This window comes from Rhineura floridana, chromosome 13 (genome assembly GCF_030035675.1).
Source record: "Rhineura floridana isolate rRhiFlo1 chromosome 13, rRhiFlo1.hap2, whole genome shotgun sequence".
Lineage (NCBI taxonomy): Eukaryota > Metazoa > Chordata > Lepidosauria > Squamata > Rhineuridae > Rhineura > Rhineura floridana.
This window is the reverse complement of record NC_084492.1, coordinates 5,423,422-5,449,027: the sequence shown is the minus strand read 5'-3', so window position 1 is coordinate 5,449,027 and position 25,606 is coordinate 5,423,422. Positions and strand designations below refer to the sequence as shown.

The window sequence follows — 25,606 nt, the reverse complement described above, 5'->3', positions numbered from 1 at the left end:
TCTTTGCACCAGGAGTAATTTTATCTTTCAGTCCTGCCCAATTTGGGTTCCTGAACCTCAGAATAGCCCTCCCCAAGTCTGTGCTAGTTTGGAGATGATGGATCTGGGGAACGGGAGGGGGAATTGAGTCACTGTGTGCTTCTTAGTCCCATCAGTCCTGGGTGCAGCCTGAAAACCTGCAATGCCCCTAGGAGCGCCTAAATCCCATTAGGTCTGCCATCTCCTCCCATACCCCACCTTAAGACTGTGACTAAGTGGAGGCTGCCTGGCTTAATGTCAGGCCACCTCTCTCCTCCCCACCCCTGAATTCTAAACAATTCGTTTTTTAGCTTGACATTTGCCTGACGAGTTTTGTGGATTCCACAGCTCACACACTTTGGGAGTGTCATTTTGGTTTGTCCTAATAAAGGTATTGCCCAACTGTGGATTTTCGCAAAAATAAGTTTTGCAACGAAGAATCTGAGGGCTGCTCTGCTCATGGGGTATACCTGATGAATGAAGTCAACCTTTTGCCAACCTGGTGCCCTCCAGGTGATTTGGACTATTACTCTCACCAGGTTGAAGGAGCTGGGTGTGTTTAGCTGGAGAAGAGACAATTAAGAGGCAGGATGATAGCCAAATGTTTGAAAGGCTGCCACATAGATGATAGTTTCTCCAGGGCCTAGGGCCAGAAACAGTGTGTTCAAACCACAAGAAAGGAGATCCAGACTACCCAGCAGGAAGAGCTACCTAGTGGCAAGAGCTGCTCAACAGACTCCCTTGGCAAGTGGTGGGCGCTCCTTTCTTAGAGGCTTTTCAGCCGACGAAGGCTAGCTGCCTATTAGGGAAGCTGTAATAGTCAGTTTCCTGCATTGGCAGCAGGTTGGGCTACATGCCTTTGAAGAGTCTTCCAACTCTTACGGTTCTATGAACTAGATCTAGTATCTGACATTTCTGTCTGGATTTCAGGCGTTCAAGTCACTATTGTCAAGCAAATAACTGAACTGATTTATTTATCTGGAACATATTTTTAATCCTCTCTTCAGCAGAAATGGCTCTCAGAAGGAATTACAACATAAAATATCTGAGACAAAAGGAAAAATAAATGGGAAAGGAAGAGGAAAAAAGCAAACTCAAGCACCAATTTCCAAAGCAGGCATAGGGGAACCTGTGGCCCTCTAGATATTGCTGAACTATTATTATTATTATTATTATTATTATTATTATTATTATTATTATTATTATTATTATTATTTATACCCCGCCTTTTGGCCAAAGGCCCTCAAGGCAGCTTACAAAAACACAAATATAAAAATACAATATAAAATACACCAATAAAACAATACAATTTACAAAATACAATTTACAAAAGTTAAATAACTACCCTTAGGCTAACAATGTAAAATGCAACTACAACTCCCATCAGCCCCAGCAAGCTTGGCCAATGGCCAGGGATGATGGGGGTTGTAGTTCAACAGTATCTGGCAGGCCAAAGGTTCCCCACACCTGTCCTAAAGTGAAATAGTAGTTCTTATGACCACTGGAATTAGTGGAATTAGTTCAGGGACAGACGCACGACAGGAGCTGGCCCTTCGGCAGAGCTGATGGAATGGCCCCTGATTCCCATCTGTTGCTCAGCATGTGAGCGGGTGTGGGGGCTACTTTGACTGTCCTCCAGTCAATCTGCAGAATTAGGTCCTGTAGGCACAGTCAAGTTCTGCTCTCTGTCTGCATTCTTTTGCCACTCCAAGGCCACTGGTAGTTAATTTTTAATATAGGGAAGTAGGCAAAGCTCTAGGAAATAGGTTTTTTTTCTGCCCAGGGAGACATGCAACATTTAAGTCTGAGTCAGGCCACTGGTGCACCCTCTGCTGAACTCCCCCTTTGACTAACAGCACCACTCCAAGGTATCAGGAAACAGTCTCCATCTTTGCTCAGCCATCCAGCTAAGGTTCTTCACTTACATTCACAAGACAGAGCCACACCAGGAGCTGTGTTCTGAATGAGTCTCTCTTCTAGATGCGGGGTGTATGTTATACTTCTAAAACTTTCCTGGCAGTCTGAACATTGCCCAGCAGCACCCTCTCTCTGCAACCCACAGATGTGTCTAGGACCTTTCTTCCAGGTGGCAGCTGTACAATAGGCAGTATCTTGCTGCCATATGTAATAGCTCAAGCTGCTTCAGTAGATGGCTGTTTGATTAAAATGCCTTTAGATCAGCCTTTCCCAAGCTGGTGCCTTCCAGATGTTTTGGACTACAATTCCCATCTGACTCCAGGTGATGGGAGTTGTAGTTCGAAACATCTGGAGGGCTTCAGCTTGGCAAAGGCTGTTTTAGATAATATTTCAGAAGCGTGAAATAGTTTCCATTTGTACAGTTCAGGAAACAGACAAGTATTGCTCTACAAGGTTTTTTTTTAATGTCCTTGTGTGAGCCAAGTCACTGTAACTTAGATAAAGAGCAAAAGATCAGAAGACTGCAGGCCCAGCATGGTAGAGATTGTTAATCCTTGTTTGTTCCTCTGGTAATTAGAAGACTACTGCACCTGAACATGGAGGCTCAATTCTTAACGCACCATGGCTAAAAGCCTTCAGCAGATCTATCATCCTCCATTAATCTAATTATTATTCTGTGAAGCAAGAGCAAGACAAGTTCATGGCAAAGTGAACTTTTTTACTTTCACAAAATATTGCAAGAAGAACTTGCTACTCCTGACAATACAGTTTTACACACATTTTAAGTCTCTTCATTTATAAATAGACTGTAGAGTTAAGTATACTTAACAGGATTTTCTCTCTATTGTACGTATGCGAATGTATTGGCCTTTCCCCTGTTAATACGTATAATTGCAATTAGTTTCATGTATCTTATCTATACATATAATAAAAATGTAAGAAATGTCAGCATTACGGCACAGTTTGCAGCTCCACAGAGACTAGCATTTCCATCTAGCTTGGGCTGATGGGAGTTGTAGCCCAAAACTTCTGGAGGGCACCAGCTTGGGAAAGGCTTTCCAATAGTATTTTAGACGCGTCCTCTAGCCCACCCTTTCCCAACCAGTGTGCCTCCAGATGTTGTTGGACCACAACTCCCATCAGCCTCAGCCAGCATTGCCAATGGTCAGGAAAGATGGGAGTTGTGGTCCAACAACATCTGGAGGCACACTGGTTGGGGAAGGCTGCTCTAGCCTATCACCCTACCTATTAGACAGAACATTTATTTCTGAGGCATGTCAAGAGCTGCAGGAGGCAAGTAGAGCCACGAGGAGGAACCACATAAGAGATTATGAAAGAAGCCCAAAGGGTGAAACAGGAGGCTTAAAAACAAGAGGTGTACGTCTCATATTATTGCTACATTTTTCATAAAGACTTTTATGTTAAGGAAAGACACCCGGGTACCACTAAATGACCACTCCAAAAACAACAACACACAAATAAAAGAAAATATGCTTAAGCATTCGCTATTTTAAACAGATGAAAATCCAAAAGGTGGAAGGAGTCAAGTTGATTTGGATTGGCAAAGAGACCGTGACAGAAGTCTGTTCTGTTTCTTTGTTGCATGCTTCTAATAGAAGGCGCTACTTCATCTTTCATCACAAGATGGCACTATTTACTAGAAATACTTAATTTCTTATGAGCATTTGGAAATTATCGAATTTTCATACTTGGATACAGAGAAGTCATAAGCCCTATTCCCCTCACGGCTCAAGGTAAGCTGGTGACAGCAAAGGCTGTAAAATGTTTAGCAACTGCCCCATTAAAATAAGGACCTGAACCTGAATTTTAAATCGTATATATTTTTAATTTTTAGTTTGGTAATTTTATCTACATAGTTGTGTTCTTCTGTCTGTACTTTGTCGTTAAAGTGCAGTGTCTTGTGGCTAATGCAAATAAATATCTACCTACACCTCTTCAGGCAGGTGAGTGAACATGCATGGGCTTAAACCCATCCCACTCCCAACATCCCATTGTGTGCCAACTGTACGCAGTTCATTGTGAAAACCTGAATCGGACTTCAGAATTCCATCACACTGTCTCAGTGGGAGAGATGAGAAGCAGGACTCACCCTATTGGCTCTGCTGGAAGTCCAGCTCCCATCAGACACCTCCTACACCTGAACTGTTTCCCCCAGCCAGTTATTATAAGAACTACCATTTAAGAACTGGCACCTGAGTTTGCCTTTTTCCTCTTCCCTCCCTGTCCCTTTTCCCTTATGTGTCGTGTTTTTAGACTGTACGCCTGCAGGCAGTGACTGTCTTGTTTTTATTGACAGTATGTAAGCCATTGTGGGAACCTTTTTTGGCTGAAGAGCAGGGTACAAATGCTATAAATAATAACAAAAAAACATAGGACTATCCCAGCCCATCCCTAACCGAGTGCCTTCCAGATGTTTTGAACTGCAATTCCCATCAGCCCCAGCCAGCTCAACTGCAACCACAGCATGCTACCACTTGTAACAAAGAGAAGGACAACCAAAGACTCGTGCAAGGGATTTCCTTTGGTCCTCCCTTTTGATCAATTCTAATCTTTAGTGCAGGGATCGCCAACCATTCTGGACCAGCAGGCACATTTGAGAAAGTGCTGTGGATGCCAGTCACAAAATGGCTGCCATGGCAATGTGGCACAACACACACACACACACACACACACAGAGAGAGAGAGAGAGAGAGAGAGAGAGGAGTACAGTCATTGCTCCACCCTCCCTGGTCCTCAGGTCAACCTCAGGCTTACCAAAGGAAGTCAGCTATGTGCTGCTGATCCTGTTTGTGAGGATCACACAACATTGATTTCTCTCTCACACACGCAATGATGCTGTTACTGTCTAACAACAGGGAATATTCCCCAGCATCAGGAAAAATATACATGGCGACCATACCGCACTCCCTCTCTCGCACACATGCTCACCACACATGCAGACCACAGACACAAATGCATCTCTCTCTTTCTCATAGACACACACTTCACATATACAACTCGCCCTCTCGCTCGGCCCAAGTGCTTCTCTCCGTCTTTCTACAGACATTCATACATTTCTCTTTGCTCCACGCTCACACGCCCCTCCTCTGCGTCTCAGAGTGCACATACATAGGCTCCCCTCCCCCTCTTTCTCACACACAGACAACACGCGCACCCCTACCTCTCTCGTGCACATGGACATCCTCAGGAATTCTACCAGAGCGGCAGGCACACTGAAAGGATGGAACTGGGTAATTTCCCACAAACAGTTTGAAGAATGTTTTGCCTCCTACGTCAAGTTCTAAAAATGCTAGAAACTTAGGCTGCTTTCAGACATGGGGCTTACTGCGTTAGTTTAACAGATTGGCATGATAGCACTTCTGTTCCAATTTCTAAACTTCCTTTCACACTGCAGTACCTGTTGCGTTAAGGAACAGTAGCTTTTTCAGCCGATATACCGGCATTTCGCACAATTGTCTTTCACGCGGCTGTAATGAAGGTCTTGTTTTTGTCCCTCGTTCATTATACACACGCACGCTGTAGTTCCCCACTGTGTAGGAGGTTGAAGGTCTCATCCTGTCACCATGCAATCCTTCGCCCTTTAGCATCCGACACATATGTTGTTTTAGTTGTATAGACACAGGGGTGCGTGTGGGAAATGCTGCGGCTACCTGGGCCTACGCCGGAATACCAGCACAATTTTCATCAGGCAATCAAAAGTGCCTGACTTAAGGGTGGGAACGCACTGCATGCTGGGATGCCTGTCATGTGAGCGGCTGCAGCCAGTGAAAAACTCCTATGATTTTCCAGGTTCCCAGGCTTGCAAACAGATTATTTCTGGTATTATTATGAAAATTAGCACTAAACTTGCACTATATTCCTCTAGAATTCCAGAACTAGCTTGTATGTCATGTTAAAGATCAAATATAATGTGCAAATTACAAGATAAGAAATTGTCAGAATAATGGGATAAAGTGTGAAAGCAGCCTCACTTTTTTAAAAACGAAAAAATCTGGGGATTGTGGTTCATCCTGGGGGCATCAAAGAAGGCCTTCAGGGGCACCAGGCTGACACCCCTCACTTCACTGTACACCAAACGATGCCCAACTGGTGCCTTCCAGAACTTGTTAGATAACAACTCACATCATCCCTGACTACTGACCGTGCTGCCAGCTGGGCTGATGGGAGATGTAGTTCAACAACATCCAGAGGGTACCAGGTTGGAGAAGCCTGATCTAACTTCTGTCTGTGCAAAAAACAAACAACCCTCCCAGACATTATACATTTTCCTTTATTTTGGATGACAGTTTTAACAGGCTGCATGTTTACCCTGTTGTTGTTTTTGCTGTTTTTAATGACTGCTGCTTTAAAAAAAATTCAATTTTAGCAAACTGTTTTATGAATTTTAAAGTATTGTACATAATCAATTTGGAACTTCCTCTGACCCTCATAATGAAAACGGCTTGAGAAAAACAGCAAAATAAAGACAGAGAGAAGAATTTTAGAAGCCGAATATGGAATGCTTTAAAGGAAATGGGGGTGCCACAGCATCTGATTGTCCTGATGCGCAAACTATACTCTGGACAAGAGGCTACTGTAAAGACAGAATATGGAGAAACCAATTGGTTCCCCATCGGAAAGGGTGTAAGACAGGGGTGTACTCTATCACCCTATTTATTTAATCTATACGCAGAACATATCATACGGAAAGCAGGATTGGACCAAAAAGAAGGAGGTGTGAAAATTGGAGGGAGAAAAACCAATAATTTAAGATATGCAGACAATAACATACTACTAGCAGAAACCAGTAATGATTTGAAACGAAGGTTGATGAAAGTTAAAGAGGAAAGCACAAAAGCAGGACTACAGCTGAAAGTCAAGAAGACTAAAGTAATGACAACAGAAGATTGATGTAACTTTAAAGTTGACAATGAGGACATTTAATTTGTCAAGGATTATCAATACCTTGGCACAGTCATTAACCAAAATGGAGACAATAGTCAAGAAATCAGAAGAAGGCTAGGACTGGGGAGGGCAGCTATGAGAGCACTAGAAAAGGTCCTCAAATGCAAATACGTATCACTGAACACTAAAGTCAGGATCATTCAGACCATGATATTCCCAATCTCTGCGTGTGGATGTGAAAATTGGACAGTGAATTTTTTTTTTAAATTAAAAACACATGCTAAAATGCCTGTGAGAAGAGGAAAGTCTTGACCTGGCGCCGAAAACATAACAGTGTTGGCGCCAGGCGCACCTTGTCCAGGAGATCATTCGATAATTTGGGGGCCACCAATGGGAAGGCCCTCTCCCTTGTTGCCATCCTCAGAGCTTTCCCTTACTAATTTGAAATTTCGAAGGCAGGAAGAAACCATGCACAGTACAGAGAAATCTTAATCAATAAAGCCAGAGTCTATGATAAGGTATCTTTTTATGTAATTGAAAGCTGATTGTTTTATATTCCAACTATGGTTACCATTAACTCTCTCTGATGTCTTTTGTAACAGAAAGGTGAAGTAACAAAAATATAAATGCATAAATAAAACACTTAAAAATATGTTTCCTTATAGAATCTCACCATGTACGGGAGTTTACATGCGCCTTCAACATTTTGACAAGGCACATCAAAACCTCACTCCTACACTCAGTCACTGAGCAGTAAATCACACTGGGTTGTATTCAACTAAGAATAAACCCCATTAAAATGACTGAGCTTAAGCTAGTCATGTCTATTAACTTCAAGGGGTCTACTCTGAGAAGGATTAGCACTGAATACCACCCATTCAGCTCTTATGATAAATCAATGCAAGACTACAGTCTCTACCCAAAGTGTGGGGAGCCGCAGGTTGGATGGACCCCACAGGCCTTCCATGTTGAGCTCGCAGCCTTCCCTTCTCCCTTCCCCAGCGCCGCATTTAGACTTCAAACACCCTTATACTGAAACCAATAGTTGTTCTTTTTAAGCCTAAAAGCAGCATAGGACAGGTTATTCCCCTAGCTGCTTTAGGGCTTGGGAAAACACTCCAATTGGCTGCAATTGGCTTTCTGAAGCCTAAATACTTTGTGTGTGTGGGGGGGGGTGATGGAGATTATATGGAGAGAATATATATGTGCACAGTCACACACATTTGTGGGTGTAAGACAGAGAATGAATGTGTATGTGTGTGTGTGCTGTATGTGTGGCATGGCCTTGCCCACTCTGGCCACACCCCATTCATTTTGGACCCGCCCACTGATGGCATGAGGCCCTCAAAAGGCTGGTAGTCCTGGGGTTGAAAATGCTTCCCCCCCATGCCCGCTCTGCACGTGAATTCACTCAACTGCTATCCACTCTTCTGCTGAAGTGAATGGGGAAAGTGAGCTTATAACAGGAAATGAGCGGGTGGCACTTCAAGCCCTTCTGTGACAAAGGGGTAGCTGTGAATGGGCAAGCAAATAGATATTCTTCTTTGCAAGGCTGCTCGCAAGTAAGCAAGAAGGGTTTACAACCCTATCAGAATAAACCTACCTTCAAACTTTCTCAGGAAAATGCATAACCAAGCAGCGGAAATAAATAACATAGAAGTATGGCTTGTATTCAGTGCTGGTCCTACTTAAGAGTAAACCCACTGACGTTAATGGACATGGTTAGGTTCATTAATTTCAATGGTCTATTCTGAGTAGGAATTAGTTGAGCACAACCCTACGTGCTCTTTTTTAAAAAATTGTAAATATACCTAATTTATGCTTCATATACAATGCTTTATTATCAGCTGAGGCAGTTTTCGGGAGGTGGAAGAAAGAATGATTATGGTCCAATTTAAACAAAGAAAACTAAATTCTCACTTTTCAATATAACATTGCCACCATCTGGACAAAAAAGTCCTAGCAGTAAATATTTTCAAACAACTCTCCAGAACTTGTGTGTGTGTGTGCATTGCTTGCATGTGGGTGGCTCAATATTTGTCAGTGAGATGTCCTATTTCCAGAGACTTTTCTAGTCATCAATGTGCTTAGCACCTATGTGTAACCAAGCCCAAAAGACCGGATCAAGAGGACCACATTTCCTTGCCTGTAGAAATAGTCTCTTTGGGGGAAAAGGAAAGGTTGTATAGTTATCAAAACATTCTGGAGTTTAGGAAATGATAAGTGAAATTGATTACAGACACCACCAGAGTTAATCTATGCTCGTGTAATGAGAGCCAGCAAAACACGTCTATAGAAAGATGCCACAGTAAGTGGAAAAATGTACAATAAGGGCTACATCACTCACAGTTCTATGAACTCACAAGTGAGAATGATAGTGATGAGGAATTTGTGTGGAAGGATACAAACACCAACCAAACACTGAAATTAATGAACCTAAGCTGCCGCAGGCGTCCAAGAGAAGCCTCAAGTCCACTGCTGTAAGAGCCGCTTAACCCACGCATGTAAGCTGAGGTGAGGGGCTCCTGTGCGCCCTCCATTCCTTCCAGCTAAGCACACCATGACGGGTGTTCACAGCTTATATTCAGCAAGCGGACACACACACACCAGTTGAGCCATACAAAATCAACAAGAGCACATTCTTCTACACAAACACTTACACGTGTGTAGAGACAACTTGTACCTGTGTTCAGTGTAACAATAAATTCAAATAACAATAAAAATAATAACGCAAAGAAGCATGATCACGCGAAGGTGAGCAGAGAACTCAGCTACCCTTGGCCAGAGAATATCTTCTCCTCTCCCTCTGCAATCTGAGAAAACTGCATGCTTGACTTAACAACTCTCTTTTACTCAACAGGTTGCAGTCTGGTCTCCCACTCTGGATTTGTGTCATGGTGCAGTTCCCAGAAACCCTCACCCAACACACACATGAGCTCCCATCATGCAGCAGGAAAGGCAACAAGGAGCACGGCTGCCTTTGTTGGTGAACTCTGGGCAGTATCTCCTACTTGCTGGACCTGCTAGCCAAACACTCCCCCATCCTGTCTCACAGGTTGTGAGTCAGGACACGCAACAGCACAACAAGCAGTAATGAGACACAATAGGAAGAGGACTTGTAGGTCATTCCTGTCAGCAGGGAACCTAAAAGGCAGGCTTGGCATTGTGGAAGTGTCCTCAACAGGATGAGACTCACATTCACATCTCCTGCTTCTGGGTTTGGTGCATTACTCCTTCCCACTGAGCTGACGGGAAAAAAACACCCCTCTGACACCAACGGTTGCGGTGGCGGCCTGGGCCAGGGCATGCAGACAGAGACCCCCAGTGTTAAGCTGCGCTACTCTTGGCCTGAGCCGCAGGCCGTTGCCATTTCGGACGGGTGTACCGCCCTTTGAAAAAGCTGTAAGTTCAGGCGAGATGGAATGCCTTTCCTGGATATTTTTTCTTAATTAATATTATTTGCTATTTAATTTAATTTTGTGTACAATGTATTGCCTTGTTGATGTATTTTTATATTTGTGTTTAGTTTCTCTGTAAGCCGCCTTGAGGATTGTTTGGCCGAAAGGTGGGGTATAAATAAACATTAACATAACATAACATTACTCTCTGTAGATTTCCAAGCATACCTTTGCAGCACTGCGGACTAGAAACTGCCTCTTTTTCTTTTTCTTGGGGCTAGAAAACCTGTCAAATTTAGCTAATTCAGTGTTGAATTTTCTCTAGAAGGTTTCTATCAAAAGCGAAAGAAGAACAACATCACATACAAAAGGCAAAACTACCTTTCTGAAAAAGAGCCGGCCTCCTTTCTTCTGGGCAATCACCTCAATCTGGATTTTGCACAGTATGGTGCAGAAACAGCCTTTATTCTGGGTTTAGTGAAATCATTTACTCCCCTCAACTCTCTCTCTCAAGTGCAGAAGGAACCCCGTTGATCCATTTCAGAGGAATAAAACAAAACACTGTAATCAACCAAAGCTAAACAGTACAAAACAAACCTAACAAATGGAGTGCCACACTTCCAATTATTTGAGAGGGCCTAGCACAGAGTGCAAAAGGAAGCAACCCTATTGTGCCGAAGCTTGCAGTGGGACTCAGCCAAAGCTGAATGTATCAAATTCACACAGATGCACTTCCCGAGCCCAGATGGGGAGGAAGTTGTCAAAGAAAGAGGATATAATTTGCAGGACCAAACAGGGGAGAAGCAGCATCTCGTAAGACAGCCATTTTCAAACTTAAGGAATGTAGGAAGCTGTCTGTCAGGCTGTTTGACCATCTGGCCTAGCTTTCCCCAACCTGGTGGCCTCCAGCTGTTATGGTCTACAGCTCCCATCAGCCCTCACCAGCACAGCCGGACAGGCTGAGGCCAATGGGAGTTCTAGTACAAAACATCTGGAGCTGTAGGGCAGCACAGAGAAGCCTCTCTCCTCACTCAGTACTTGGATTTTTTAAAAATTGGAGATGCCAGGGACTGAATCTGGGACCTTCTGCATGCAAAGCATGTGCTCTTCCATTGAGTGACAGCCCTGCCCTTGCACATCAGAGAAGATTCTGGGACTCAGTACACATAGGAAGGATGCTGGCCAGGGCCTCAGCCTGGAACATGACACCCATTCTCCCACTGCTGCACACTGCGAGAGAAGATTGGTCATGGTGGGAAAGCTGCCTTTAAGAAAGCTTGTCTACTGTTACCGCTATTGTCACTGAGAACCCCCTGAAGAGCTCCCAAGGAGAAAGGTGAAGCCCTTTAATCACATCTGGCAAGCATCCTGAGTTCACGGGTTACTCCTCAAGCCTCCAACGGCTGGTCTCCAGTGGGCTCTTCTGGGCCAAAGCACTGCTAATGTTTTACCAGCAGCACAGGGGAAACTGCCGTTGCAACTGCATAGGAGTCTGAGGCACCTTTTCTTCTCTCTCTCCCTCTCCACCTGGGCAGCAGTATCTGTATTAGGGGTATCTGAGTGAGCATATGAGTGCCACCAATCTGTGTAAGACAGACTTCCCAATCTGGTGCACTCCATATGTTTTGAACTACAACTCCCATCAGCCCTAGCCAGCATGGTTGTCTAAAACCACCTGGAGGGCACGAGGTGAAGGTCACTGCAGACCCACAACTACTGGCCAGGGTGTCATGCTATGTGGTCTCTCACTTATTGGTGGTCAGGCTGAGATCCCAAAATTCCATCATCCATAAGAAAAGTGAGGTAGCCCAAAGATTTAGTAATGGCTTATCTGTGATCTCACCACACTAATTGTTCAAATGCAGAGCTGGCACATTAGCACTTCCTACCCACCTTTTTGACTGGACACCTAATACATTCCTGTTGGGTGAGATCCTGGCAAGGTATTTTGTTTGGAGGCTCCTTTCGGGGGGGGGGGGCAGACCAAATGCTCATTAAAATTTGTTTGCAATATTTAAGTCAATTGAAATTGGCTTATAAGTGTATCGATCCCTAGGAGGCATCAGGAACATCCTCTGAGAAGGACATTTTATGCTAGAGGTGTGCAACTTGTCAGAAAGTGCCACTGCAAAAGAAAAAAGAATGCCCAGAAGCCAGGCAAGCATCCGTGCATCTGCCTGGGCCAGGCACACACCGCAGGGACTAGAACAGCCTTTCCAACTGCTCTGTGGGGTTTGCAGATAAACTAGCCCTTTGGAGCAGCATTGCAGAACCCAGGTTCTATGTTTTGTCCTCCAGAGAGTCTTGTGTGCCAGTAAATGCTTGCCCCTTTGTTGACTTGCAGGGAAATGGTGGAAGCAGGCCTCTGTGTGTGTGTGTGTCTTTTTGTGTGTGTGTGTGTATGTGAGAGAGAGAGAGAGAGAGAGAATGTGAATGAAAAAAGGATGCAAGGGAGGGAAAAAGAAAAAAAGGGGTGTCCTTGCACACGTTTGTCTTTGGCTCCACCTGCCACTGCCAGTATGAGGCCCTCAACCTCACAAAGGCTGCCCACCCATTGTATGCCAGTGACAGGGCGAGAAGAAAGCAGCTGGGAACCTGATGGGCAAGTCAAGCAGGGATGGGCAGTCCAACAGCAGCCCAGTCTAGAGTCAGGAGCTTGAGTCACCTGAGCTATGCTGAGCTGGTAAACTGCAGTCCCACCCTCTGGCCACTGGACTGCAGTGGTGGTGTCAAGTAGAGACAGCTGCCTGCACTCCCTTCGCTTACGGCTGTGGAGCTCCTTCACAAGAATCTCTGGCTCGAGAACCCTAGTGCCTTATTTATTATTTGATTTATATCCCGCCCTTCCTCCCAGCAGGAGCCCAGGGCAGCCTTACAGCTGCCCAATATGATGCTGGGGAGTCTGACAAAGTGAGGTAGATGGGTGGCATTTCTGGCACTGGAAACAAATCTGATGCTTCTATTTGAAAACATAACCTGTGCATTGATAGAGTGGGAGGGAACTCCAGGTCCAAATTCAGTCTTATCGATTCCTCTGGCATATTCCAGCACATGCAAGCCAAGAGCTCTACCACTCGTATTTCAACAAGTAACAAGATTTTGCTTAGAGGATTCTTACAACAAAATCAGGTACATCTATGTAGCATGCCTGAGGAATGAGATGTTCAAAGAGGATCAGAAAGAGAGCAAGGAAGAGTGTTCCTACATGACGTCTTCTGTTTTGCAGAAGCTCTGCAGTATTTTTCCTGCCCATTGTTTTCCTTTTCCTTTGTTTGCTATACATTTAGAAGATCTGTGCAGGGAAATGGAAAAACACAGACACAAAATCTTTGCAATAGACAAATCACATTCCACTTATTACAATGCAAGATAGCTAGTGATGTCTTGGGAGGGCTGAGGGACAGAGACCCAAGTAATATGTCACAGAAATATGCCAAAGGTGACCTTAATGATGATCAGGGAGCATTCATCCATTTGGGCAGCCACCACACATTTTTTTCACCCCAGCGTTATCAGAATTTTTTTAAATAGGGTGGTCTTAAATTATATTGAGATTGTGTGGCAACAGCAAGCACTTCTCAGGACAGAGGGCTCCTCTGAGCTAGTCAGTTTTACCAAAAAGCTGAGCAAAAATTCCTTACAAGGTATATTTAGTAGACACTAACTTTGTTATAGCTTTACAAGGGAAGACATGCATATTATATCATTACTGCTGGGAAATATAGCTATCCAGGCTACCAAACTAGCTTCAGATGCAAAACAACTGTTAAATAAGTGTTCAACACATTCGGAAGTTAGCATTCTGAGAGATAACTTGGAAATGTAAGGAAACATGGAAAATCTCTTGCATGCATCTGAGTTAGACCTCAGAGCTACTTCTGTATAGGAGAAAGGAGACTTCATGGAAGTCAGGGCTGACTCTACCCTGCAACAAGGTGAAACAGCCTGTATAGGTGAAAACATTTAGGAGGATAGATGAAGGAAGGAACTGAAGTCTGAATAGCACAGTGAGATTTTTAAAAGTGTGAGTCTCAAGTGTGAGTTTATGGACATTTGATGCTCCGGTTTAGACACCAACATGTCTAGGGCCGGCACTGATGGAAGTCAGCATGCAATTCAGCCCTGAACAAACAGGGTGTAAGGTGAGAAACTAAACTCACAGATTCTGAATTTCTGGCTCCAAAGAAAATGGCTAGAATGAAAAAAAGGGGGGATAATTCCTGAGCCAGCAGCTCTGTGACAAAATGTAAAAGCACCCTTTAAAAAAACCTTCAAGAAATACTACAAATTTTACACTGTTGCACATGAACCATTTAAAAATACAATAAAGTATAAAGCTTCTGGACACAACAATAAAGTACAATGCTGATCGAAAGACAGAAGAGAGAGAGAGAGACCATAATTAAACCACCTGATGCAGATAAAAGTTACCAAATGTGTTGTGATCATGTAATCTTCTTCAGTTGCAAAAACTGATAAGCAGATTAGTACAGATAAGTACAAATTGTCCATGTGTTGTTTATATCAAGCCTCATGCTCATTTGATTTAAGAAAAAAACTGTAAGAAAATCCTCCAATCGCTGTTGAGATCTGGACAATGGCAACAACAACAACAACAAGCTCTAGCTAGAAGTTTCCAAGCATTCACTGTAAATCCCTGGAGTATCCATCCACATATGAACAAAATGCATCTCATGCCCAGCCTTCTGTCCAAAGAAAATGGTCCAATAACCAGCTATTCTGCTGCTAGTTTAATTTAAATTAATGGTGTTTGCTTTAAAATACTACACTGTTTCAAAACTGAAATTATTTTGTGTTTTTATTTGTAAGCTACTGTGGTGGGGGGGCACACATAGAATAAAGTAAAACAAATTAAAAGGAAGTTGGATATTAGGACAATCTCTCTCTCTCCACACCCATGGTAGTCCACTGAGGATCCAGGTTCTTTAGCATCTTGGTTTATGAACCCTTTATGATGACATCGCCACCTTCATCCTGCCGCTCCTTGAGGGTACGGGGGATTTGATAACCATGGAGTTCTACCCACCCACAAGGACTGCTCTGCTCACCCAACGTAAGAACATAAGAAGAGCTCAATTGGGTCAGGCAAAGGCCTGTCTAGTGCAGCATCCTTTTCTCCCAAAGGTCAACCAGATGCCTACGGGAAGCCCACAAACAGGACCTGAATGCAACAGCACCCTCCCCACTTGCGATTCTGAGCAACTGGGATTCAGAGGCATCCTGCTTCTGACTGGAGGGAGAACACACCCATAATGACTAGTAGTCATTGATAGCCTTATCCTCCATGTAATTCCTTATAGCCATCCAAAATGGTGGCCATCAATGCATCTTGTGGAAGCGAAGTCCATAGTTTAATTATTCCACCTCAGAAAGACCACGATCTTTTCTTGATCGTCCCGGGGTGCAGGACACAGAATCATGGGCTCAAGTTACAGGAAGCAAGATTTCAAATGAAGTTCAGGAAAAAAACTGTTAGTGTGGTATGACAATGGGACCAATGACCTAGGGAGATGGTGGCCTCTTCAACACTGGAGACATCCAGAGGCAGCTCGACAGTCACCTGTCAGGTATACTTTAAGTTGGATTCCTGCACTGAGCAGGGGATTGGACTCCATGGCCTTATGGGCCCCTTCCAACTCTACTATTCTATGATTCTCTGTTGGGAGATGCCCTTTACTGAGTCAGATGATTGGTCCATCTATTTCAGCCAGAGCTTGGAAAAGTTACTTTTTTACACTACAACTCCCATCAGCCCCAGCCAGGATGGCCACTGGATTGGGCTGATGGGAGTTGTAGTTTAAAAAAGTAACTTTTCCAAGCTCTGATTTCAGCATTATCTATATAGACCTGGTTTGCACATAACACTAAGCCATAGTTGGTTTAACAAACCACAAGTTAATCACAAGTTGTCCACAGACAATCAAACAGACTATGGCTTATTCCTCCAAAGTTTGTTTTGTTTTCTGGTTGCTCTTGCCTCATGCCTTTGTTGCTAGATGACTGACTGGGTTGGACACCTCCCCCTCCCCCCAAAAAAAAAATCACGAAGGAAGTGTACTGGATTTGCACTTAACAACAATCTATAATTTTAAAAAAAAGGTTTGTAGGCCAGCAACAAACAATGGCTTCAGATTGTGGTTTATTGGCAGTAAATAAACCATAGTTAACTGCTGAGCAGGGTTTGGACAATCAAACAATCCACCGTTTAATAAATAAGGCCTAGCATTATGTGTGAACCAGACAAATGACTGGCAGTAGCTCTCCAGGAAATCAGGCAAGGATGTCAGCCCTGCCTGCAAGTGCCACAGCTTGAACCTTGAGCCTTCTGCATGCAAAGCACGTGCTCTTCCAGTGAGCTACATTCCTTCTGTTTAACACACATGATGTATACATTCACAAGTGTTTCCTGGCACAAGGAACACAGAGCTCTTGAAATGCGGTCAAGTCTGGTGCTCAACCCCGGAGAGGCCGTTACTGCTATTTATTGGTAAAAGTTTTAGAAGTCAGTGGGAAATTTCAGAAAATTCTGCCGTGAACCACTAAATCTCAAGACTAACCAAGGTCTTCTGTCAAAAATACAGATTTCATCTTCATTTCTAGCACAGGTTCTACAGAGGTTTATTGGGTAGCATTAAAATTTTTGAAGTTTCCTGCTGGTTCCAAAAAATGGCAGCATTCACTGAATTCCTTAGATTTGATGTATTCAGACATTTTCATACTCATAATATGGATGAAATAAGTTGAAGGGGTTCAGATATCCAGCTGAGAGCAAAGGCTATGTATATGAGCTACAAACTTCACAGATGCGCAGAAAAAGCACCCAATTTAGGGCTGGATGCAGAAGGCATGTTCTATGGAATCTCTACTTTCATTAAAAATAAATAAGAAGACCAAGATTCTAGACTTTCTGGTAAGTGTGGGGAGTCTTTGGCCCTCCAGTTGTTGCTGAACTTCTACTCCAATCATCCCGGGCCACTGGCCATGATTGCTGAGGCTGATGAGAGTTGTAGTTCAGCAACATCTGGAGGACCAAAGGTTCCCCAGACCTGCTTTATGGTTACCAAGATATGCATACAAGTGTGTGGACAAAGAAAGCCTGCTGAAATCTCAAAAGCCAAAGTGGTGCATCTGAACCAGATTATCAGCGATTTGGGGGGCAAGAATCAGCAAATTCAGAATAAATTATGCAAAATAGCAAAACAGATATGCAAAACTGTACAGAAGAAGATAAATTATGTATATTTGCTCAATTTTCATATATTTATACCAACTGCAGAATTAAGCTTTTTCTTGGTACATATTTTTTTCAAGACACATTTCAGTCTAAAAGGAATCAGCTGTGATGTTTTTACTCACCACAAATCACCGTCTTCAATGGTTTTCTCATTTGGAGCTCCAGCGTGGCCATAGTGCAAAACTGAGCTATTATGTCCACTGAAATGGAGAAAATAATTACATATGTGTGAATTAATAGACTTAAGAGAAAGAAAACGAAATCCAGTGTGGAGAAAAAGATCTGCACACATTTAAAACCAAACACATTTCTGCACATACAGAAGCTCAGCCTTCCCCAACCTGTGCAAGTTGGGGTTGAGGGGAGTTTAAGTCCAAACCATCTGGAGGGTACCAGATTGGGGGAAGGCTGAATTAATTATATAGCAAAAATAGCCATTTCAGTCATTTTGTGAAATTCCTAATCCTGGCCACTGGGAAATAACGACCCCACCAATGCAATCCTATACCTATACACTGGCTACCAGCTGCTTGCCGGGTCCAATTCAAGGTGTTGGTTTTGACCTTTAAATCCCTACACGGTTTCGGTCCAGCCTATCTGAAGGAGCGCCTCCAGCATCATCAGCTATGCCGCCTAACAAGCTCGGCCTCAAAAGACCTTCTCTTTATCCCACCAGTCAAAACAGCTAGACTGGTGAGGACTAGAGAAAGGGCTTTTTCAATTGTGGCCCCCACCCTACGAAACTCCCAAATTATCTCCGCCAGGCTCCCTCTACAATGAGTTTCCGCCGGGCCGTGAAGACCTGGCTCTTCAGGCAGGCCTTTGGGGTGGGCTAGATTTTAACATCATTGCTTTTAGATTTTAATGTTGTTGTATTGATGTGTCATTTTATGCTATTTTGCTTATTTTGTACGTTGCCCAGAGTGACTGGTTAGCCAGCCAGATGGGCGACTAAGAAATCCAATAAATAAATAAATAATAAATAAATATAATGGGGGTGGAAACCTCTCATCAGGTCTCCCTATCTGGCCCGTGAGGCCATTCACACCAAGCAATGCTCACCTGCAGGTAAAGACCTGACTCAGCCAAAAGGGATTACAGGCACTGCTGATCAGCGGAGTGCTTTGAAGTGCACTTTGCAGGCTGCGCATTTGCCTTCATGGTTTGATATCAGACTGTGTGGGCAAAAATGCGTCACCTGATGTTATTGCGATGTCAGGTGACTGACAGGGGGGCAGCTTCGCCCACCTATAAAACTTGTCCAGAGGGTGGTTGGGAGAACGATCTGGCCAGTTCCTCAACCTTGCTATACATGCCTACTTAGAAGTAAGCCCTACTGAAGTAAGCCCTATGCACAGGATATGGATATATAAGTATGCATAGGACAGCAGCTTAAGTATTCATTTCTTGCTTTAAAAATTCGATGAAATGTCTTACAGGATTTAATGATTTGAGGTGATGGAAAAACAGGTTTGTCTATGAAATGAGTTCCCCAGCTCCTCTTCTGCCTGGAAAAAGCCCAACATTCCAACCATTATGCCAACTGCCTGGTGGAGCATCAGCCCTTCCAGAATAGCATGTGAGTTTCCTGCTGTGTTAGGAATTCTTGCAGCACAAAGCGTTATTAGCAGTACTACAAGTCAAAGATATTTGTTCTCTCTTCCTCTGCCTTTTTGTGAACCATCCAAAAAGGCCAACTTTGACCAAGGAGACTGAAAAGTACTTTTATTCCTACCACCCAAGTAAAAGTGCTGAATCAGAAGGATGGCAGGAAGAACATGAGTATTCTCCCTCCGCTTTTGAAAGCTCCTGTGATCCACTCAGTAACCTAATTTGGGGATCAACACATATTACTCCATCTCTGGCTATTCCTCTAGGCCAGCCTTTCCCAACCAGTGTGCCTCCAGATGTTGTTGGACCACAACTCCCATCAGCCTCAGCCAGCATTGCCAATGGTCAGGAAAGATGGAAGTTGTGGTCCAACAACATCTGGAGGCACACTGGTTGGGAAAGGGTGCTCTAGGCCCTAATGATAAGTAAAAAGAAAGGGAGAAAACTCAAGCTCTGCTGATTATATTTTTATTCTTCTCACCTATGTGCTCTCCATCCTTTTAAAGAAAGGCTCAAATGACATAACAAGACTTATTCCACAGCCATAACTACACACCTTGAGATCTCTCACAGTGCCTCTCTGGCCTCTTGACCTCAGCCATCAATTTGTTCCTCAGTTCAAGAAGGAAACTTCATCAATTTGGACGGAACCCAGAGGGGTAGTTATGTTCCACTTCTGTTGCAGCCAGAACAGAGGGTCCTTTGGCACTTTAGAAGGCTCTCGCACAAACTGTAGCATGAACATTTGTGGGCCAGACTCTACTTCACTAGCTGATTTGAAGGAGTGCTGGCTCTTGAAAGCTCATAACACAATAAATTTGCTACCTCAATGCATGTGCAAAACGATAGAATGAGCCATGAAAGATGCGAGACTGAGAAAACAGCAGGGATTTCTCCCCCCCCCCCCCCCGGTCAAGCACAGAATTTAGTCTGGGTACCTATCACAGAATAAAGTGGCTAGAACCAAGACCTGGTTTACATATCCTGGAGAAAGAGATGTTGTAATCTTGAGGTATATTGAAAGCTGCCTTTTACTGAGTCAGACCATTGGTCCATCTAGCTCTTTACTGAGCACATTGACGGGCAGCAGCTCTGCAGGGCTTCACACAGGAGACGCTCCCAACCTGCTCTGGAGATGCCGGGGACTGAACCTGAGTCCTTTTAAGTCGTTCAAAAGAACTCAAGGGCCCAAACTGTACAGGTATGTGTGCCAGGCCAGCCACCCCGCCCAATATCCTCATGCATGTCAACTGCAACCCCTCCTCTCCCAACCTTTCATGCATTGTGCATGAAGGTCTGCAAGGAGATTCAGAGCACATCAGCTGAACGCAGTGAGAATCCTTCCCAGCATCAGAAACCCTGCACAATCAAGCTGGCAACTGATGTGGTGACCCAAGTTGTGCCTAAATTCACTAGCTGCAGTCTCTGGCACAGCACCTCATCCTGCTTACTCAGCCTTCCCCAATCTGTCGGCTGGGGCCAGTGGGAGTTATAGGTTTAAGTGCAATTAGGTTAATCAAATTTGTATATCACTTCCCACTAAAAAGTCCCAAAACAATTTACACCTAAGTAGAAAACACAACAATAGATTACAAAAACATATTAAAAACAGATTTGACAATATAATGTAACTGGTTCTGCACAACTGTCTGGAAAAGCAAACACGTCATGGGCATTTGTCCAAAGCATCTGGAAGGCAACAAGCTGTGCCTACTCTTCAAATATCCTGGCCTGTGTTCTGACTCTGGCTCCAGTACAGCCTCACTAGCATGTGCTAGACCAGTGTTTCCCAAACTTTTTTTATTTTTTTTGTTGCTGGACTACAACTCCCATCAGCCCCAGCCAGCATGGCCAATGGTCAGTAATTATGGGAACTGTAGTCCAGCAACAAAAAAATAAAAACAGTTTGGGAAACACTGTGCTAGACTATTAAATTCTGAAGTCACTTAATCAATGACTAGATGTTGTCGTTGTTATGTGCCTTCAAGTTGATTACGACTTATGGCGACCCTATGAATCAGCGACCTCCAAGAGCATCTGTCATGAACCATGCTGTTCAGAGCTTGTAAGTTCAGGTATGTGGCTTCCTTTATGGAATCAATCCATCTCTTATTTGGCCTTCCTCTTTTTCGACTCCCTTCTGTTTTTCCCAGCAATATTGCCTTTTCTAGTGAATCATGTCTTCTCATTATGTGTCCAAAGTACGATAAGCTCCGTTTCATCGTTTTAGCTTCTAGTGATAGTTCTGGGGTAATTTGTTCTAACACCCAATTATTTGTCTTTTTCGCAGTCCATGGTATGCGTAAAGCTCTCCTCAACAACCACATTTCAAAGGAGTTGATTTTTCTCTTATCCGCTTTTTTCACTGTCCAACTTTCACATCCACACAGAGATCGGGAATACCATAGTCTGAATGATCCTGCTTTTAGTGTTCAGTGATACATCTTTGCATTTGAAGACCTTTTCTAGTTCTCTCATAGCTGTCCTCCCCAGTCCTAGCCTTCTTCTGATTTCTTGACTATTGTCTCCATTTTGGTTAATGACTGTGCCAAGGTACTGATGATCCTTGACTAGTTCAATGTCCTCGTTGTCAACTTTAAAGTTACATAAATCTTCTGTTGTCATTACTTTAGTCTTCTTGATGATCAGCTACGACTAGATATATAGGAGGGTTTCTCTCAGAAGGTGTGTGTGTGTCAGCCCCCTCCTCCTGCAAAGTCGACTTCTAGCAAGTCCCATGGCCATAGCCCTCCCCACATCTCCCTTGATCAGGGCTGGCAACTGGGAAGTGGCAATTGGCAATATTTTGGGGACTAGATTTGGTCCTGCAATTTGAGCCTCCAATTGCTAATCCCTGTATTGATGTATTTTGAATGTTTAACTGTCTTGCTTATCTATTAATTTGCCAAATATACAGCTGACATTTCTGAGAGTATTTAAAGAATGTTAACTACCTTTCACAAATATAGATCTTTGGAAAAAGTTACCTTGAACATAGCACCTGAACCAAGACGTCAGTACTTCAATACTGACTTAGGACTTCTGTGACCTAGGATCACTTAGGATGGCAGAAACCAGAGACAGGGCCTTCTCAGTGGTAGCTCTATGGAATTCCTTACTATATATGACTGGCTCTATCAATTCAGGTTTTTAGGAAAGTTTTAGAAAAATCATTTTTTCCCCTGGGCTTTTAAGTTGAAAGTGTTATTGTATATGATGCTGCTAGAGTGTAAGTAGTATTTTAAAATTTATTATGCTTGCCTAATTATATCTATCCATCCATGCATCCATCCATCCAGAGGCCTTCTCAGCAATCACACCCTGGTTGTGGCACATTGTCTCCTAAGATTTGGCACCATGGCTGTAGAACACTCTCCCTTCTGAGATCTGGCTGCTGTCTACTTTGGCACAAGACCTTTGAGGTAAGTTGCGCATGTGCCTGCAATGTGTATGCCATGTATCTGGTCATATAGCCGTACTGATTGTAATATCTGATTGATTGATTCACAAAGGTAATTTTAATTGTATTTGCTATGTTCACATTGTTATATTTTAAACTGTTGTGATCCATCACAAGAGTACTTGTAATGAGGGGCAGGATACAAGAGTACAGAAGGAACAGTTTTAACAGTTTATATATGCTAGAAGCATAAACTTTTATTTTTCTTTTCTTTTTTAATTAGTCCTAGTTGCCTCCTTTAAAGCACATTGAAAGTACTACAAACTACCTTGAACACAGGAGTGGGGAACTACAATTCCCATCATCCCGAGCAAGTATGGCCAATGGCCTGAGATGATGGAATGCTTCAGCAATATCTGAAGGACTACCTGCTTTACCATTTACATACGGACTTTTAAAATGTACCTTATTTATTAAAATATAAGACATATTAAGGAATAAGATATGATACATCCTAACTTAATCAGGACTTTCCCTAGATTTAGGATAATGTACCTATACGCAATAGTGTAATGGTTAATTCAGAAATGCAAGGTCCCTTCATGATAGTCACACCACTCCTCCTCACAGCCATGCCCCCTTTTCCACCTTCCCTCATCTCACTTGGTCTCCGTTGTCATGTCTGAGTTCACACTCTGTTACAACAGACATTCCTAGGAGCCAATCAACATGAAAGGGGAGGCTGAGTTAGCTACTGAGAAGAGTCTTCTCAATCACTGACCCACTTCCTTTCACTCTGATTGGATCTAATCAGCACAAAACGACAAGGACTCTTCTTAGTGGCTAACACACTCCCTGCCAGAACCCTGCTTCCCAAAAAGTAAGGGGCGTAGAACCCACCCCATGACCCTAGATGATGACACCCCTTCCTATACATTATATTTACAAACAAATAAACAATTTAGAAAATACACAAAACAAAGTTTGAGAGGCATAGGAACACAGGAAACTGCCTTATACAGAGTCAGACCATTGGCCCATTGAGCTTAGTATTGTCTATATTGACTGGAAGCAATTATCCTGTGTTTTAGGCAAGAAACATTCCCAGTCCTATCTGGAGATGCTGAGGATTAAACCTGGGACCACCTGCATCCAAAATGTAGATATTTGGTTTGGATATGAGAGAACCAGGAAGCTCATTTGGGGATCCTGGACACGTCATTCTCCCCTAAGGAGTTTTTGCAATCAACACAAAGAATGCAATTCTCTCACTAATATGCCTGATTTGATCTTTTGAATATTTTTGTTATGGTATCTAATGCAAAAAAAATATATTAATACAAAACACATCTCTACCTACCCGGGTTTTTAATTTGAAATGAGCCAACACACTCACGTTTCTGAGCTAGTATGAGTTATTACTTAGTATGAAAGTTCAAGGCTCTCCTCTTGCTGGAGAGACCTCTCACAAATTAAAGTGCAATGGGAGGGGGGATTAGGGGAGAGAAAAATCCTCTTTGGTGAAAGATCAGAAAGTGGGTGGCTGTGATGTTACCTTGGAGATGCACGAAATTTAAAAAAGAAAGTCTGGCTGGTGAAAGCAACCTCAGTTTAGCCTGACTCATAAGGCAGCAGCAAGAAGAGAAATAATTGTAACCCACCCTGTGTCCTTGGAACAGGGAGGGAGGGACAGCTAAGTAAAAAATAAAATAAAAATGTTTGCAATTAATTCATGAGCAAGACTGAACTTTAAGGATACAAGAATGGCATTGTTGGTTGAGACCTCAGGTCAGGTTCAGGTCATCACTCTGGATCCAACAGCAGCACGATGGCTTGGTTTGCAGACAACACATGCCAAGCCACTGTCTGTTTAGCATAAGTGTGGTTTGCATGAATGTCCAAAACCAATCTAGCAGATTAACCAGGGTTTATTTTCTGGCAACAAAAGCAAAGAGTGAAGCCATGGTTTGTTGTTGGCTTACAAACCATGGCTCACTTTAATGACAGTCTGGCATTACACCTTTGCTTAACCATAGTTGTGCACCCCCACATGTGTCTCAAGCTACAGAGATGACACAAGAGCAGCAGCAAAACATATAAACCTCTGGAGGAACCAGCTATGCTTTGTTTGCTTGTCTGCGAGACGACTTGTGGCTTGTTCAACAAGCGATGGTTAAAACGAAATCATGGCTTAGAGTTGTGTGCAAACACAGCTGTTAGTCCACAAGGTTCGCTATGACAGATATAACCACCTCTTGTTGTTTATCCCCAGCAGCTGAAATTGAGAGGTTTACTGCTTCTGAGCAAAATGCTGAAGTTTGCTATAAATTAATTCAATTTACAGTATATCCCACCCTTCCTCCCAAAGGTTTGCCTCAAACTAATTTTATTTTTATTTATGATTACATTTATATCCCACTTTTCCTCCAAGTTCACAGTGGTGTACATGATTGTCACCCTTTCCATTTTTTATCCTCACAACAATCCTATGAGGAAGGTTAGGCTGACCAGTAGTGACTGACCCAAGTTCATTTAGTGAGCCTCATGGCTGAGTGAGGATTATCTCCCAGGTCAAAGTAACCGCGACATCACACTGCCTTTCTCATGACCTCTGGATCATAATACTGATGTGCCACACTCATGCCTTTTGCCCTGGTGTGAATACCACTTATATAATTACTATTCAAGGATTAGAAAATGAAGAGAAAATTAAAAATGTCACCCTGCATTACAAGTGGATTTCCAGTGGGACAGTGGTGTCAATGCCATGGATGGGTGGTGATAGCACCTGGCTGCATACAAAGCAGGGCTGTAATATAGTTCAGCTAGAATTTTAATTGCACAGTTATCACATTATAAAATATTTTCAAAACTGATTATATCAATGCAAAAGGAAAGTAAATTATCTCTGTTTGCAATTGTCTTTCAGGCACTCTGTGCTCTCTCCATCTACGCCCCAATTTCCTTGATGGCTGTGCCAAGATATGGCATCTAAAAAATCAGGGTTTTTTTTTCCGAAAAGGGGTGGAATATTAAAGGTAACTTCAAAATCCTCTGATGCAAAAGGATAATTTTGTAAAGTTCTGTAGACAGAGATGTCTC

The 25,606-nt window shown here is 43.2% G+C and overlaps 1 protein-coding gene across 5 annotated transcripts in view; it reads right to left on the bottom strand.

Annotated features, from left to right (window-relative positions):
• Positions 1-25,606, bottom strand: part of PEPD (peptidase D) — a 258,003-nt gene that overhangs the window by 49,172 nt on the left and 183,225 nt on the right. For all 5 annotated transcript variants that reach the window (XM_061593983.1, XM_061593985.1, XM_061593981.1 and 2 more), the window contains one exon: positions 17,616-17,693. In XM_061593983.1, coding sequence (XP_061449967.1) covers positions 17,616-17,693 — 78 coding nt within the window. The remainder of the gene's footprint in view (positions 1-17,615; positions 17,694-25,606) is intronic.